At 38.8% G+C, this 18,546-nt stretch overlaps 1 protein-coding gene across 1 annotated transcript; it reads right to left on the reverse strand.

Annotated features, from left to right (window-relative positions):
- Positions 1–1,890: 1,890 nt before the first annotated feature.
- On the reverse strand, positions 1,891–18,535 carry LOC135703863 (uncharacterized). The gene is made up of 5 exons (XM_065225214.1): positions 18,194–18,535; positions 9,546–10,342; positions 2,868–3,031; positions 2,614–2,803; positions 1,891–2,553 (listed from the first exon to the last, which is right to left on the reverse strand). The coding sequence occupies exons 1-5, from the start codon at positions 18,445–18,447 to the stop codon at positions 1,943–1,945; spliced, it is 2,016 nt and encodes a 671-aa protein (XP_065081286.1). The 5' UTR covers positions 18,448–18,535; the 3' UTR covers positions 1,891–1,942.
- Between the last annotated feature and the right edge of the window lie 11 nt (positions 18,536–18,546).

Raw genomic sequence — 18,546 nt, forward strand, 5'->3', positions numbered from 1 at the left:
AATTTGGAAAGAAGGTCTGTAACCGTCGTGTTTGGTCAAATCGTACTGCTTCATTTCAAAATGTTTGCAATTATCACTTCCAGTTTTCGGTTTATAATTCTCCACAGCAGTTACACTGTTTGCCTGATCACTTGTTGTGACCGGGAATTCATGTTCAACTGATTGACCCCGCGTCGTTAGAAATCCTTCGCAATGATCCGTAATCCACAGTAGTTGTACTGATCGCGATTTGCTCTGCCCTACGGGGCAGGTCTTCAATTCCGCTACTCCTTCGCCGACACACAGCAGATACTGCGGCAGATATGAACCAAGCTCAACAAATCTTACCCCGTCGACACACATGCTAGTCGGTACCAATCGTTTCGCTTGCCAGGATTTAACTTCAGTTTCCGATGCACATCGACACCGACTTTGCAGTGGATCGAAAGATGTTCCGAAAGGGCACCGAAATTCGTACGCCATCCCGGAAACGCACCGGTAATATCGATTGATGTATTCTTCGTGCCGAAACACTACCTCCAGGGTCCTGTCCTGCTGGGGACAGTTGTGATTGGGTCTGGAGAGTTTCCGATCGCAAACCCTGACTGGTCGGCTACCGGTGGCGATTTCCGTGAGAAAGAGAACCGCGGCCATCAAGCGCTTAAATTTGTACATTTTTGACAACCGACCCAGTTGAACTACGCGGACTGTTTGATAGCCCCACGCGCGTCAACGACTTTAAAGTGCTGTTTTGTTATTCACACAGAACGCGTCGTCATCCGTGCCCTATCCAATTACTGGAAGCATCAGTTTCCATATGGGGAGTGTGCTTTTTCCATCGGCCGCCGTAGCGATAGTAAATGGCTCACGTGCAAAAATGTAAACTTTGCTTTTGGTAGGTTGGGACCGCTGTACGAAACAGTAGATTAGATTCTTCGAAAACAAGACAACGGACATGGTATTGCCACCGAACTTTGTTTTATTAGAGTTTCTATAATTGTTAAGCCTTTGCTCCCGAAAGTTTACAGGTGTGGATTGAATTTGCCTTGGAGGATGATTTTTCGGAAAGATACCGATCAGGATGTTGGAAGTCAGGAATTACCTTAGAAATTGTATTAGAAAGATTCTGGTCTTGCGAGGTTAGTGAAAAATGTTCCAAATCCGGCTCCGAACTAATATGCACATGGAACATGTTTGAATATTTTCAGTGATTTGTTGATGTAAAAATTAACATGAATGTGTAAAATTATACACTAGCAAGTAATGTTAGTTAAATGTTTCTCATCATTTTATTTTTAATCATTATACTTACACCCGAGAGATGGATCACTCCTCACAGTATCCAAAAATCACAGGTTGGATTCACGATTTTGGCCATCCCTGGTATGCCAGATGTTTTAAGGAAAAAAATCTTCAACGAGATTGACGAAATGTCTTCACATGCCTTCACCGCTACTTTACAGTTAACAGTAAAGTTCTGGAAATTCTTAGAAATCATGGACAATCTGTGGAAGCCTAGAAAACATCATCTGATTTCAAAAGTTCAGGGAAGGTTGTAGAATTTCAAGAAACTTCAGAGATCTCCAAGAAACTTCGTAGAACTTTTGAAAACTTCGTAGAAGTTCAGGGTACTGCGTTGAAGTTCTGGATACATTCTTCAAATGCAGAAAATTTGATAGAAGCTCACCGAGCTTCGTAAAACTTCAGTGAACTTCGTATAGAAGCGCAGATAATGTTGTAGAAGTTCTGAGAACTTCATAAAACTTTCTAGAAATTAAACGAACTTTAGAGAAATTATCAAATTTTGAAGCAATTCGCGGAACTTCGTTAAATTTTAGGGATTTTTCTTTAATTTCATTGCACTAGAATTGTTGAAACAATAGCAACAAATGACTAGAATTTATTCTCAGATCCTAAAACCAATAAATAACAACAGTACGCCTAGCTGATCTGCAGCTGCAACTCAAACGTTGAACAGCGATCCATCCACATCCGGTGTGTACTTGTTGCAAGTCGGAAATCCCGGTGGAGGTTTGACAAAACTGTCCGGTTCGCCTACCTGCAAAACCAGCACCATTCCGACGGCCGTATGCCATTCGAAGTGGCAGTGCATCAGCCAGAATCCGGGATTATCGGCCCGGAAGCGAACTCGGGTGTAGCCCTTGCTTGGAACCGACACGGTGTCCTTTTTCGGTGGCATCGTCGTAACCCGTGTTCGTCTAAGCGACTGAACCCGGGCAATCTCCTGTGCACGTTCCACCGTGATCGGTGTCGAGCGGTTTTGACCCATTTCCATCACGTACATCTGATAGCCGTGCAGGTGGAAGGGGTGATTCAGGTCGTTGACCTCCGGTGTCAGATCGAGAATGTACAGTTCGATTAGTTCGTTCAGTGGGATTTTCAACCGATGGATGCAGGTACAGTGATCTCGGGATTGACATCGATCTGGCCACATGCCTTCGTCGCAGAATAAATCGTCGGTGATGAGTTCCGTTTGCGTTAGGAGCGTAAAAGGTGGATATGTGAAGCTGATGTTATTGATGGCTCCTTGTAGGACGACGTCGCCTTGAATGTCTGTTGAATGCAATATCAGTTAGTCTTTTCCAAACATTAACTTTTTGAGGTCTATCTTACTCATGAAATGTTCATGACTATTGACGCCGAAAGCGGTTGAAAATTTCATCGGATAGTTTTCGAAACCAAGAATGAACCTCTCATAGGGAGTGCCATTGATGATGTCATCGTCGGTTTCGTATGCCTCAAAGTCTGTGACGCAGACATCCGGTTTCGAAACTCCACAAGTGGTATTTGGGTGATTTGCATACTGGAATTGAACAGTTGAGATATAAGCCAAATCTGTCTTTTTCAATGTGAGGATGTGTTCCTACCACTGCGGTTGAAAACAAGGAATCGTGGAAGTCCGGGGTTTGTTTGTCGAGGAAGGCGATATCCTCTTCAGGAACGGATAGGGACTGGTACGAGAGCGTGGCGAATTGGTAAAGTTGTCTGTCATTGCAGGGTCCGATTGCTCGTACGCGAATCCAATAGTCGTCTGAAAAAACGTTTTAAAGAATGCAACAACGTTATTTTATTACTTAAAAACTGAATGTACATTCCTGATGTTTTCATTATAAATAATAAATAACGCAGATTTTTTTTATTAAGGCCTTCTGCAGTGAACCCGGTAGCGTGGCCAAAACCTCTAGCGTCGTTGGCAGTGATGCAAAATATCATGACTCTCACGTGACACTCGTCTACGCATCAACCGAATATTGCTGACAGAACGTTTTGTCACGCAGTGAGAGGTAGAGCCATGGCAAACAACAATCACCAGTAACGGTCACTGCTCACAAGCAAAACGTTACACTCGCTGCTGATGATGAAAAGCACAACGAAAACAGTGAAGACTTCTGCAGTACGATCATGAGAAAAAGCGAAACGACAGAATAAAATGAAAACAATGCCTACGCATTCCAAGTTTGTCTCGACAGGGGCGACTGTGTGAGTTACAAAAAATGCAGACGACTCGTTGGTATGTATTCTTCAAATTTTCACAAAGTTGCTCAGTTCATCAAGGGCCAACAATTTGTGTTTCTGATTAGTTCGTAATCCTGCCGCATAGGTAGCGCTCGAATCTATATTATAAATGGAGGGTCCTAGAAGTATGGTTTCTTGGGCAAAGTTGTGCATTTTATAGTTCTGTTTATCTTCGAAATGTTGTCGAAAATATCAAAGGCCTGTGACTCAATTAAAGGGAGACATCGGTCTTCTAAGAAAACGCGTTTACCGCAATTATAGCTAAAACTATAAGCCTTTCTTGAGGAACTTTTTTGAATGCCAATATGCACAACTTTGCTGAAAAAACCATTTTTGTTGGACGCTCCGTTCAAAATATATATATTTGAGAACCACCTATGTGGCAGGAATACAAACTAATCAGAAACCTCCAAATGCTGGCTCTTTGTAAACTAAACTACTTTGTCGAAGACTGCAAATCTGTACTATGCATACCCAACTCGATAGCCTCTTCTTCGAAATTTAATCTAACAGAAAAAAATAAATAAATAACATTAAATATCTCGGGCGATTGGTTCAGTGTTCAAGTTAGGTTCGCAGCTTTCTCAGTCATGGAGTGAAACGGATCAATTCTTTTCAAGCGAGGTCTTAACTCTCTATGATGTATTTTTCGGGGAATTAATGCGTACTGTTCATTCGTCTAGAAATTACATCTATTTTGAATCGTTTGCCCTGATGTTGTATTTTTTAATAAACAGATAGTTTTACAAATTTCATATTTTCATGATGCCTCGAAGTATTGAAAAACTGAACATTTAACGAATTCTTAAACTCTTTTCATCCAAAAATGCTAGTTTCAAAACACGAGAGGAATTATTTGCATGAGCTGAGAATAAACAATTCTAGAATTCGTAATTTGAGCAGTTACAGGCCAAACAGCGAAATTTGCCAAGCCAAGAAATTAATTTTTGACTCGACCTTCTCCGATTTGCATGAAACTTTGCATAATTGTCTGTGATTGTTTGTTATAGGCTTGGTTGTTATTCGCATTTGTGCTATTATTCGACCATTTTGGATCTTGCAATTTTTGACGTAGGACTACGTCTGTGTTTTCTATATGGGAGTACAGTTTGTGAAAACCAAAATTGGAACATGTAACAAAATTATGAAAGATTTTGAACGTTAATAACTCAGCTACCCCTGGACCAATTTCAACAATTTTATCACCAATCGATCAGAACTATTTCTACGCACCTGGAAATTTAAGATTCTATTATTTTTCTAAATGTCACCACTGAAAATTGCACGAATGTTCAACTGTTGCTATGATAATTAAAATTATCACCGATTACCTGCGAAAAGCGATTTCCCTAACAAAGATTTCAAAGTTGAATTCCTTCCAGTCTCACCAAACGGTGTTTATTCAATTACCACGTGATGATTGGTGGGCTTCTCCAGTACACAACGAAAGGTTCCCCGCAAGCAACTAGCAACTATCAAGGCTACCCTCAACCGCTGATCGGATTCAGTTCCAATCGCTGTGTGTGGTGGTGTCGGTCGTCGGCATCAGCAGCAGCAGCAGTGCTGTCGGAGAGTGACGTTGAACATTGTTCTCCAGTACACAACGAAAGGCTGCCTGCAAGCAATGAGCTGCAGCCCACATGACCATCCATAAAAGGAAGAAGAAGCCGCACAGCTATTGATCGGAATCAGTAGCTCTTCGTGAGTCGCTGTGGTCCATCTATGTCAATCGCGTTATACTAAAGATACTGCTGCAATTAACAAATAAGATTTATTATATAAGACCACGTAGTCCTACGTCACCATTGCGTACAACCCCATAGGGCTGTCCCTTGTAGTTTTTTTTTTTTTTTCAAAATGACTATTTTGAAAAGTTTAAAGAAATTGTAGCATGAAAACATCACTTCTAATCGAAACATCTTTCTTGGATAAATATACATGTTTTATTGGTTTTAGTAATTTTGAGTAAAAATTAAAAAAAAGTTCTGAAATAAATAAATGTTTTTTTACAAAACTTATGAAAAAATCATAGTTTTGAAATATTCAAGACCATGGACACTAAAAAATTCTGGATTTTTACTTAGGATTACGTTTTTCAGCAACATATTGAGGGTGCAACTTCAAAAATACCAAAATCGACCGCGTTATTAAAAATGGTTAGGTTTTGACCAGTTATAACTCTGTCAATAGCGGATTGATTTTATTTCTAACCAGACCAATCGATTGGATATTTTTCTACGAATCTGCTAAAATGAACCCTTTTCAATTTTCAATAGGTCACTATTAAAAATTACACAAATGTCCAACAGTTGCAATGGTCATCAAAATTATCACCGATTGCCTGCAAAAAGCGCTTTCCTTAACATAGATTTTAAAATTGAATCCCATCCGGTCTCGCCGAACTGTGCTCAATCAATCACCGTGTGTTGTGGTGTCCGGCCGGTCGTGGCATTGAACATTGTTCTCCAGCACACAACGAAAGGCTGTCCGCAAGCAGCAAGCTACAGCGCACATGAGCGAAGAAGAAGGAAGAAACCGCACCGCTACTGATCGGATTCAGTAGCTCTTCGTGAGTCGTTGTGGGCCATCTATGCCAAGCGCGTCACCCTCGTTCCAAACAAACTACTGCTCGCCAGCTTGTGTTGAACGCTCTAATAGCTTAGTATTACTCAACCATAACGACATTACTTTTCAGGACCACCATAAATTTGTTAAAGTATTTTCAGGATATTTGTCGGGGTCAGTTCTCATAAGTTTAAATCTAACATACCATGTATTTTTAAAGCAACATTGAGGGTGAAATTTAAAAAAAAAACGAAAATCGGTCGTGGCATGGCATGGAGGGGGAGGGAGTGAGTGAGAAGTTGTCACCGACCATGTATACCAAAATACGTTACGAGAGACGAGGGGGAAGGTCTAAGATATGTAACATCTCTTACGGATGGTCCTTTATAATAAAAAAGCTTGGCTCTGTAAAGTTTATTCAGTTGAGCCTGTACTTATAAAGCAATTAGCAAAAAAAATGAAGAAGGATTAAACAAGTTAACGACTCAACGAACTTATCATGTTATGAATTAACTCCATAATAGAATAATAACAGCTGGAGCGTTCAATAGCTTTTATTATCGAAAGAACTGCTCAATGTCATAAAGAAGGTATTCTATACTTTGTATTAATTATTTAAAAGTGTGCCGACACTTGTGTCTGTTTATTATTCGATGTTCGTCTTTTCACACTGCCATTTATATTTACTTGCCCATATATGATTTAACTTTCTGTTGATACGTAGTTTTCATATTTAGAGTCCCGGCGGGGTTTAATCGACGAGAACGAAGCGGAAATTCTCTCGAGGCAAAAGTTCTGTAGCAAACACTCTAACTAGCTGTACGGCAATATTTACTCGGTCTCGACTATAATTGAACCATGGATAACTTATGCTAGAAGATATCTTTTTCCTTGAACTGTCCTACTAACCTACACGGGCCTATAGAGTAGCAAAAGTGAACAAGACTGAATTTATTCAACTAATTGTAAGGTTTATATAGTAAATACAAAATTAGGCGTCATCAAGTGTGTGAGTTAATTACTATGGAGTGAAATCAAATATGCCATTAGAAAATTTAAAGCGGAACTAAATAGCTTACCATACAGTTATCACTAATAAAGCTTTTCTTGCATTCTAATGCCACCTAGCGAGTCGCTTTCGATCTATACGTCGAATTAGCCTCAAGGAAGGTCAAAAAGTTTGATCGACAAAATTGTCAAACCGACAAAATCAAGACGCCTAATAAGTCAAAAATCAACTTTTATTGAAAATGATCAGAACCATAAGAATAATCGAAACGAATGAGTAGTTTCAAAACGTCACAGTAGTATTAAAACTAAAAACGCTGAAACGTTATGAAAACTTTCAACACAATCTTTAAATCGTCGAAATCTGTTGAAACACCAAAAATGGATTTAAGACACTAAAATGGATTGGAAAAATTTTTGATAACGCACTAAATGTTCTAACAACTCTTATAATATTCTTGAAAACGGCAACTCTAAGAATCTTGAAACGTCAAAAAAGTCCTATAAACGCGAAAAATCGCTCAAAAAGTCAGAATGTCCAATTTTGAAAATGATACTTGTTGTTTTTCAGCAGTTATGGTCAAAAGAGTGAAAAATCTCTGCACGAGGGTTTGTTTACCATACAATTTGTATCAGATGTTTGTCGCAAGTGCCCCGATTTACACAGAATCAAAAATGCGTCAATAATTTGTGATTTCAGAGAATAAGTAATCAGACATAATCATTGTTTCAAATGTTTCAAAGACATTGAAACATTGTATAAAAAGAGATAAAAAATGTCTAAAACACATTTTCAACGCAATATTTAATGGATGGAACTTGGCCAAATATCTATAATGATATGATTTACAAATATTCAGGTTAAGATAAAAATCAGTAAATAATAATTAAAAAAAAAGGTGGTACTGTGTGTTCTAACCTATCGCTGAGCACTGACTACCTTCTATTAGCATGTCTCAATTATGCAACAACTCATCAGATAGCTTTCTTCGAAGATTTTTTGTTTGCTCAACTCAACTGCCCTAAAATTCCCATCAACACCTCCAAAAACAACTTTCGTGCAGCCCCTTTGGCGATGACGGGAAAGTGAAAATTTTGCATTGCCGGGGAATCCCTCGAACCAAGTGGGGTTGAAGAACGACGGATGACGGGCCAAATTGTCCTTCTTTTTTTTTTTTCGCATTCTTCGTTGAAGGAGAAAAGTTAAGGCGACAAATTGAGGCCTCTTCTCTTATCGCTCTTTCGCGCACTGCCTGTAGAATTCAAGTACCTACCTACCATGAACCAACTTGTAGTGTTAGTTTTCGGCTTGGAAAGCATTTTTGAAATCTGAGAAGAGCTTGTTTTGTGATTCTTTTTTTGTGGATTCTACGACAGAAGGCTGCTCCGAAGGAAGGTTCTCGTCATAGTCACAGTAAGTGTGTACACTATCATCCATCTTATCGTAGTCCAATAGGGTTCCGCTTATTCTCAAATGCGGTGCACGTTGAACGTATCTAGAACATTATACACACTTCCGCTCTTTCTCTCTCGAGCTGATGACACTTGAGACTGACGACATAAAAGGATATTCACCGGCGCAGGAAGATATAAGATTTTACAGTTGGCAGCCTCAGTAAGTACTCTATTCTTGGTCCTTCCACGAGGGAATACACACTGAGCCCGTAGTGTAGTGTGTTATCGTGTTTTATTTTGCAATGTTCTTCCAGCTGGATGATGGCGTTGATTAAAGGGAGTGCATTGTAATTGAAATCTGAAACGCTTCCCCATATGATGGGTAAAGACTTTTTACGATTTCTTCACTTGACACAGCAGCAGCCGTCTGCTTATAACAAGGATTAAATTTCATCTTTTACCTACTCAGAGTTGACTGAATGACACTGGAAAGAGTCATCATACGTTTTGCCTTTCGTTTATTCAACGATGTCGGAGTGCTTTTCAGTACTGTGAAATGGGGTGATGTTGCGATTTTATTGGAGTGTTGAAAATAAATTGTTCGAATATTGTCTTGTCTATTTTGTATTGACTAAATATTGCACCAGATTATTTGATTAATCCAAGTTCAAATTTCAGGATAAATCTTATCAACTGTAATTACGCATAGAACCAACAGATGGTGAATGCGAAGCTTCCATCCAAAATATATAGAATACCAAATCCTATGATTTCAATGCATCAATGGAGATCAGCGTCCCAAGTCACCCCATTTGACGGTACTCTCAACGAGCATCGGAGACGATGGATGTGACTGATAGTGAACTGTCTCGAGTTAAATCATTTGCCTTCCAGTGGCTGGTGTGCGCTTCCATGACGAAAGATTAAATGATAACGCAGCCCTGGTTCCGCATGTAGGACTAGCTTTCTCGTGATGCTGTGACGACCCCCTATTTACGTCAGCATTCATCGTGATAGATTTTCTTTTCTCTCAAAAAGCGGTAGACACCGTCTGTACTTACCACTCGGTTGATCTGCATTCACGACAAAGTCGTACCGCTCGCCAGACGTCGTCACGAGTGTATTGACACTGATCGGCTGTAGATTATATGAATCGCTGGCAATTATCTCAAGTATATGGTTGCCGATCTGTAACTCCAGTGGGCATACGTGACTGGCGGCATTGATGAATCGAAACCGATAACGGCCTCCCTTGCGCACTCGGTACACCTCCCGGGGAACGTTTGTCCTGGTTCCATTTTCTCTAGTAAACGTCCCTCTGCCGTTGATCAACAGATTCACCGGGAGAATCCCTCCACCGGATGGAAGGCCCGGCATGAACATTTCACCATCCACGTGCATCCAGTCGGATGCTAAAATCAAATGTTCCGGTAAATCGAAATCATACAGATCCGCATTGGGATCGCTAGCTTCCGGCTGCCGAACGATCATAGCGCCGTAGTGGCCGTTAACTTTGTGATGACCAGCGTGAGAGTGATAGAACTGCGTTCCCGGTTCCGTAGCCCAGAAAGCATACCGGAATGTACTCATGAACTCGATGGGACATTGCGTTATGAATGGAACCCCGTCCATGTGGGGGGTCTCTCTCTGATGGAGACCATGCCAGTGCATGGTGGTTGCCGTTCCGCCCATGGCGTTTGTCATGTCCACCACTATCAGATCATCTTTGCAGACCTGTATCGCTGGGCCCGGTATCTGGCGGTTGATGGACATAACACCTCGCTCGATGCCGTCCGCCGTCAGACAGGCGTGATGGTAGCAGTCGCTGCGAGTTCCGGTCGCGCATCGTTTGCAGGCACTGTGGGAGAAAAACGTGAGTTAGACTCAGGTGGATGTTGATCTTAATTTTTTGTTGATAAATAATGCTACTTCAGTTTTAACTATTAGCATCTCTATCCGGATCTTCCGGTGTGTTAAAGAGGCTTTTTTTTGTTTTCAAATCGTTCAAGTACATTACAAATATTGGTTACGACTGGATTGGTTAGGTTGCTTGGCCAGAGTATGAATGTTGAAGTGCTGCTCTACAATGTATGCAATACAAGTACTGGCAATGATTCAGATTTAAGAAGAAGACCATTCATTTCAGCAGCAGGCTAGGGATTCCTAAACAAACCGAACTGTCTGATACCGAAGTCTTATTGAATGATCATAATTTCTTGAACTTAATGCTGATTGAAACTTGCAATTTTCTTTCCTTACATCTTGAACTGATTTTGGAATTCTGGTAAACTCGAGTTGGGTGGAAAACGGAGGACAATTTGGTATTCGAATTATCCGGAGAACTATAGCATCTGGCGTGTCCACAAACAGTTTTGTGAATCTTAATTATGTTGAATGATAAATGCCTACCAAAAATTGCTGAAAGCACATCCAAATGTTTCAAAACTAAACTTTGTGTGGATCGCTAGTACATAAGTGCGGTCTTCGGTTTTGTGATAGGGTGGGCCTATCGAGCAGCAAACTTTAAATAAATCCATGATTTCAGAGTTAACAAGACAATTATGCGTTTGGTACGATACTTTAGTTAATAAGCTACCGAACGAAGTCAATGAGAACGCGTTATATGAAGGTTTGCATCCATTATTCCCATAAACAAAAGAAGCGCTCCGACCGAATCATGTTTTATCTTCATCCGATAGGCCGAAGTGAATTCATTGGCGTTTCAATGCGTTAGGCCTAGTTTGGCGTCAAGAAGCAATGTTAGACTTTTAACAATATCTCAACGATTGGTATATCTTTATCAAATCTTACGGTACGTACGGAAAGGTAAATAAATTTGAAAGCCATCAGTAATAATAACATTCCGTTTGGTGCTAAACTGCGTTAGATTAATAAAGACTAAGTGCGGGTTGGGCTTAATAGGCCAGAAATGGTGTTGTTAACCCTATAATAACAATATTCGGTTTTGTGATATAATGCATTCCACTGACGAACAATTTTTGGAACTCGTGTGCACGATACATTTTTTTATTATTTCGTTCGGAAACGTTATTTATTTTCATACATCTTTGTCTCAGACGTCATTTCGATTAAAAGAGATGTTTTCGTGCTGATTTGTTAAAAAAATATCGCACATGTAATTTTTTAAAACAAGGCAAGTCAAAATGGTCGAATTTTTGCAGAAATTTGAATGGTAGCCCGAGGGGAGGGGGGGGGGGGGGGTGGGTTACAAACCTAAATCTCAATTCTAGATACTCGAAAAATCTAACACTAGCGATTAAATCTACGAGAAATCTTCTTCCATTCCATCGCGCAGCATCTTTTCGTAGGAAATCTTCAGAATAGTCATCAATCTTCTTCTCAATTTACTCAGCGTGCGCGTAGCTATCCACAGGAAAACATAATTTTTCCTGCATAGTAAATAGAGTCGCCTCTCTCGCAAGCATTAGAAAATTCATTCACTCGCGCGACCACCTCAGAAACAAAATAGCCATCCTCACCTACAAACATAGGGTAGAGCGCTACTTCGTCGTAATCGCCCATTTCCGTTCTATCGATCAGAAAAGATCAATAATATCAATGATTTCACCGTTCACAAATCAATAATAGGTTTGTTCCGATGCGTTAGTTCATTAGCTACAACATAAATCCTGTTAGAGCGCATTGTATGAATATTTACGCTCATTGTTCTCAAAACAAAAGAAGCGCTCCTAGCGAATCCCCTTTTTCTACGTTTATCCGTAGGACGAAGAAAATCTAATGGCGTTTCAATGCGTTAGGACGGAATCGAAACTCGTAGAACGAATTTAGAATCAAGAAACAGTGTTAGATTTTAGACAATATCTCAACAATTTGTGACTCTTTATCAAATCCAACGGTACGTATGGAAAGGTGAATAAATTTGCAAGTCATTTTTGACAGAAATATTCTATTTTTTGTTTAAACTCGTTCAGAAAAAAGAGGTAAAGCGCGGGTTGTGCTTAGTAGGACGGAAATTAGATCAAAAACCCTATTGATCAACGAGTGTAAATTCTTCCAACCTAGTGACTCTGCATGTAGACTCGGAACTGACAGCAGTAGAAGGAATGAAGCAGAGACGATGTTTAATAAGAGAAGCGCGAAGACTGAAGCCAAAAGTTCCAATCGAAGTCAAACGCGGTTACAAAACACGTCGAAACACGTCGTTAGGCAACATAATCATAACAATTTCATTATGGTTGCGTATGAAATGTGCATTTGGATACTATTTGACTTTTGCAATACAAATAAAACATAAGTAAAATCTTTTGAGATTAATTGTTTATATTTACATCAATGCCAAAAAGCAAATATTTTTAAAAAATTATAAAGCCGCTGATCGACTGTCAAGTTTTTAATAACAAATGAATTTGGTGAAAGACTTCATAAAAGGGACTTCTCGATTACTTTTTAAATGGACGTATCTGCTTTTGTAAAGAATGCATTTGATCGTCGGTCGGCGTAACTGGTAGCTCACCCACGCATACTAACACCACTATCAGGTAATGATGGTAGTGTTAGCATGCGTGGGCGAGCTACAAATTAAGCCAAATTGACGAGCAAATGCATTCATTCGAGATTTCATTCATACAGGGTAGGAAGCATAAACTGCAGGTTGCATAATTTTGTGCAACGCTCCGTAAAATATCCGCTCCAATATGGTATATTTGGTTTCACTCTGTGTTGTCAAAAATTGATTATTCAAATACTTCGTTTAAAAAGTATTCGCTCAAATTAAAAGTCACTCGAACTAGACACAAAATTGTGGGCTGCCAAACCAGGCACACTGCTAAAGGTTGAACACGGAAAAATCCGGACACATTAAAAACGCTGCCATTAAGGCAGTTTTGGAGTAAAATTATTCAAAATTTCACTTAATCAAGCTAAGAGTGTACAGAATCACAGTAGGCAGGTTAAGTTCATTTGCTTACATTACGGCTTCACCAGATTAATGTCGTTTTCGTTTTTGTGGTGTAGCACTGGTGTAGTGTAAGCAGGAATAAGCGCGAGTCTTTGACAGCTTAACATCATTTGTTTGTAAACAAAGGTGCATTCTATATCTACACCCTAATCTTTGATAACATTAAAAAAAAACTAACCAAAGTAGCACAACTTAATAAAAATATAATCAAAATGACCGAAATGACTATTGGAAAACCTGTGTTTTCAACAAAGTTTAATGAATTTCATAGTTGAACAACTTTGCCGAAGACATAAACCTATTATCTAGCAATTACAAGAGTATCCAAGTTTATCGAAAATAAGTGTCCTTCCAAATCCATAGAAAATATATTTTGATAAAAAAGTTTTTCGATTATGTGTTTCATGTCCTACTTAAAACCTAAAAAAGAAAAACAAACAAAAAATATTATTTAATGGACTGCAATCATGTTAGATTTGGTTCTTCTTATGAGGTTCAGACAGTACATTTTCGTGTTCTTTTAATGCATCATTACAATATATTTTGCAACATTGATACCCAGAGTTGATGTCAATGGAGAATTCGTCGAATGAAATTTAAAGTGACAAAAGGTCCAATGAACAAAAGGTTGAATTGTTAAAAGGTCGAAAATGCCAAAAAGGTAAAAAGATCAAAAAGGTAAAAATGTGGAAATGGACTACAGGTCCAAACGATTAAAAGGTCGAATCACTTTTAGTGGATCTAAAAATCAAAATATTATAAGACCGGATAGGTAATATGCTGAGCAAAGCAAGGTAATCAAACTAAGGCTTTGAGTAATCTAACTGATATGCTCGAAAGAAATTTTTCACTCTTGTAGTTGACTCGTTTATAACATGAACAGTTATTTGTCAGATAAAAGATAATGAATATTTCATCTGAAAATCCTCGAAAGTTAGTTGATCGGTCTTGGAGTTGATTCCACTTTTATAACATGCGCGGTTTGTTGCCAGATACAATCTATTGAACGTTCCATTTGACGTTTTGTCGATTGATCTTTTTGTCCATTTTGACCTTGTGTTCATTGAACCTTTTGTCCATTTTGACTTTTTTCTCCTTTAAATTTCAATCGATTTTTTCCTTACACATTTGGTCCTTCGACGTTTTTGTCAAAGACTGTGTGTACCGAAAAAAAAGTCACTCGTGTTTCTTGGTAACCATTGAACCAAATTGGACACATCAGCCGTAAAATGTAAAGTACTTGGTCAAGCCCCGTAATATGACACCTCAAATTAAATGAGAATTAAAAAATAGTCGTCTATGTTCTCCAAAATGTCCTGCAGTTAAGATCTTGATGTTCTATAGACTTAATGTGGTTTAATTCGCACTTCCTTACATTTTCAACACATCATCAGAGCTTTATAAGGCCTTTCCATAATACCTTTCTTTAAAATCAGATAAATTCTGCATGCAATTTAAAAAAAAAACTATGATCAAGTTGTTTGAATTTCTGCGGCCCACCTGAGGGCAGCCTGCGACCCAAAGGTGGGACACGACCTGTATATTGAGAAACGCTGCTCTACTGCATTAGCCACACCTAGACATGTTCTGGGTGCTACTGTGGCTAGTTTCTGACGTTTTTAGGCTTTTGAGAATTCAAAAATAAGTTCAATTGTGGACAACATTGGTCACGCCCGGACATGTTCCGGTGGCCCCGCACAGTGGGGCAGCGAAGCCTTACGCGTGGCCAAAACCTCTAGCGCTGTTGGTTTGCTTTCTACAGCGATACAATGCTCTACAAAGTTGCTCAATATTAGAAGCGCCATCTTTTGAAAGTTTCATATTAGTTCATTTTTAAGCCACATAGGTGGCATTCGAGTCTATCTTTTGAACGGAGCATCCTAGCCGAATGGTTTTTTTCCGCCAAAGTTGTGTAATTTCAAGTGTTGAGAAATGTTGTGGAAGACATTGAAACTCTATGACGCACATTAAACGAGATATCGGGCAATTAAGAAAACTAACCTCTAAAATTGCGGTTTTTCCTTTTTTCACCTATATACGTCAAATGTATAAGTTTTATACTCTGCTAATTATCAAAATGGTTTGACTCATCCAATAAATAGCCATTATTTTATATATCATGCTTGATTATAAAGTTATTAACATAAATGTCTCAAAAAATTGATGCATAAAAATGTCAATTACTCAAAATTTAGCAGAAACTACTAGCCCCAATTCTTGTTGGATAAAATAACGACCCCAAATCAACAGGCAACTGCAGGCATTTTCATGTAACATCATTTGAATACTGCATATGGTAAATTCTTTAAAATTTGTTGAAATTTTGCTTTGTGTGTAAAACATGTTTAGATGTTATTGATCTAAGTTGTGGACTGTAAACTGCACTATTCATTTTTAAATCGATTATTGTAGCTAAATAATGCAAGCAGGGCTGGAGTTTGAAAGGAGCACGAAAATGAACACTGAAAATGAAATGAAAATTATGTTCGTTACTTAATCTTTTATACCTATTTACCTTCTATCTTCTTCATCCGACAGCAATGTAGATGGTACTGGTGACTCTAGGAGACTTAAAACTGCTGGTTTAAAATGTCCATCCTTTCTTGTTGGAATGGATCTCATTGTGGATAGAAATGGACCTGATGAAAGCAGCATATTATGGAAAACGTCCTCTATAGTGTCCTTTCGACTTGTTTTGTGACTTTATCGTTCCCGAAATTTTCTGAAGTCTTTATTTCTGGCTTCCTGAGCCTACTCGCTTAACATACCAATTGAAAGCAATGTATTTTGGATTGCTTGCAATCCGTGGATTAAAACCTTATGGACAGAGGCTGGCATTGGCTACCATTTATAAAGGCTAACATATTTAAAGACGAGCAGTTTCTTCAGCAAAATTTCGAAATGCTGTTATGTTGATCGAAAATCCGGAAGACAACGTACGAAGAATTGTATCGCATCGTTCGATTAATTCTTCATTAATACCAGTTATTGCAATTGTTTGGGCTGCTTTAGTGAAAAATCTGCGTGCTTCTGTGCTTGTGTTTCTGATTGTGTGTAATCTATTCAGATCAATAACATCGTATCATGTTTTACACACAAAGAAAAATTTCATCAAATTTTAATGAATTTACCTTATGCAATATTCAAATGATGTTATATGAAAATGCTTGCAGTTGCCTGTTGCACTGTGGTCTTTATTTTACCCAACAAGGTCTACACTAATCACTGTAAAAAATGGGCTGCCAATTTCATGCATCACTTTTTTGAGACATTTATGTTAATAATTTTATAATAAAGCATGATATATAAAATAATGGGTATTTATTGGATGAGTCAAACCATTTTAATAATAAGCAGAATATAAAAATCAAACATTTGACGTGTAAAGGTGAAAAAAAGGAAAAACGCAATTTTAGAGGTTAGTTTTCCTAATTGCCCGATATCTCGCTTAATGTGAGTCACAGTCTTCGACAACATTTCTCAACACAAATTACACAACTTTGCCCGAAAAACCATTCAGCTAGGATGCTCCATTCAAAAGATAGACTCGAGCGCCACCTATGTGGCGTAACATGAACTAATATGAAACTTTCAAAAGATGGCGCTTTTAATATTGAGCAACTTTGTACAACATTGTATTGCTGTAGAAAGCAAACCAACGGCGCTAGAGGTTTGGCCACGCGAATGGCTTCGCTGCCCCACTGTGCCCCGGGGAAGTGGTCATATTTTGGAAATATATGATTTTTGTCTTTCTAGAAAATCCATCCAACGCTTAATTCCATTTATGATATCAATAGACCCCTCTTCAAGGATCCTATCTACTTGGAATTTCATGAAAAATTTCCCAGCAAGCGCTAGCACAAATTCTAAGAAAGAATTAGTTGATGAAGTCGTGTTGCCAGAAACGGGAAGGCACTGTACTAACAATTCATGCCTTTTCCAAACATTGCAATGGTGACCCGAAAAATATTGCTTCACGCACCATCTAGCGTTGAAAAAGGTCAGATAAAATCATCCAATTACATCGAGGGGCAAACAGAAAATCATAAAAATATAGAAATCCAACTCGGTTGATTTCCGACTCCGACTCCACAGCCCAGTTTATAACGTAACGAATATTTCTGACATACATCGGTTGAAAAACATACGTGTAAAATATAATAACATGTGAATGGTTCACATGAACTGTTTTTGCTCCATTTCGCAGTATAATAAACATTGCATAAAGATAAATAGAACGGTGCCTTAACAGAAGAACAGAACCCACCCAGACCAGCGGTAAATCATGCGTAGTAACGCATGCACTAGTAACGCATTACTGCATATTTGCGCTACATATTTACAAACACAAGATATTACACATATTTATTTAGTGGACCGTTGCGCACAGTTTGACCTGGGGTTTGTTTACATTTATCCCATGTTTTTGTTACAGCCCAAGGGACTCAAATGCAGTGCGTTGCTTCATTAGGCTCACTCACATTAAAATCGAACTTCTGGTTGTAATTTTTGAATTTTATCGATGCAAAAATCGATGATTTGTAATGCCATTAAATATAAGTGCGCTTCATCACTCTACATCAAGACTAAAACTTCAACTTAATTCACTTCATACACCATTGAACCACATCCAGTAAAATAAGTGACAGATGTTGAATCCCATTGAACGCTTAAAATTGCATTGCACTATCACCACCTACCTCCTCAATTGGTCATAAATACCTAAACTGCAAATACAGTACAGTATGCTACCACTTAGGTGGTACTTACGGTCCCATCGAGTGGTAGTGCTCGAGCACCCAATTGAAGTAGCACACGCGTGGTAGGGTATCCTCACAGCTTCTCATGCACAGCTCGCCCGGAAATGCTTCCAAGTTGATCGGACTAGATTCATTCTGAAACGTTCGACTTAAACTGGTCCATCGGCTTGCGACACTTAATGCTGTTAGGTTGACACTAATCACTAAGATTAACAGCCATTGAACTTGTACAAGCCGCGCACGAAAAATGTGGTAAAATGACATTCTTCGGATTTGGTTATCTGCAGACAGTCTTATCAGTTTAGAATAGGGTTTCACTATTTCAAGATCTATCGTTGTCTAGTCCTGTGGTTTCTTCCCTGG

The sequence above is a fragment of the Ochlerotatus camptorhynchus genome, unplaced genomic scaffold (genome assembly GCF_037179485.1).
Source record: "Ochlerotatus camptorhynchus isolate MF236.1 unplaced genomic scaffold, CSIRO-AGI_Acam_v1.1 ptg000222l, whole genome shotgun sequence".
Classification (NCBI taxonomy): Eukaryota; Metazoa; Arthropoda; class Insecta; order Diptera; family Culicidae; genus Ochlerotatus; species Ochlerotatus camptorhynchus.

Excerpts from the sequence above, each read along its gene's own strand:
- LOC135703863 (XM_065225214.1), bottom strand. The coding sequence starts at position 18,447 with ATGTCATTTTACCACATTTTTCGTGCGCGGCTTGTACAAGTTCAATGG. Across the intron at positions 10,343-18,193 it reads CACTACCACTCGATGGGACC|TGCCTGCAAACGATGCGCGA; the intron begins GTAAGTACCACC and ends TTTCTCCCACAG. Across the intron at positions 2,804-2,867 it reads CCTTGTTTTCAACCGCAGTG|TATGCAAATCACCCAAATAC; the intron begins GTAGGAACACAT and ends GTTCAATTCCAG.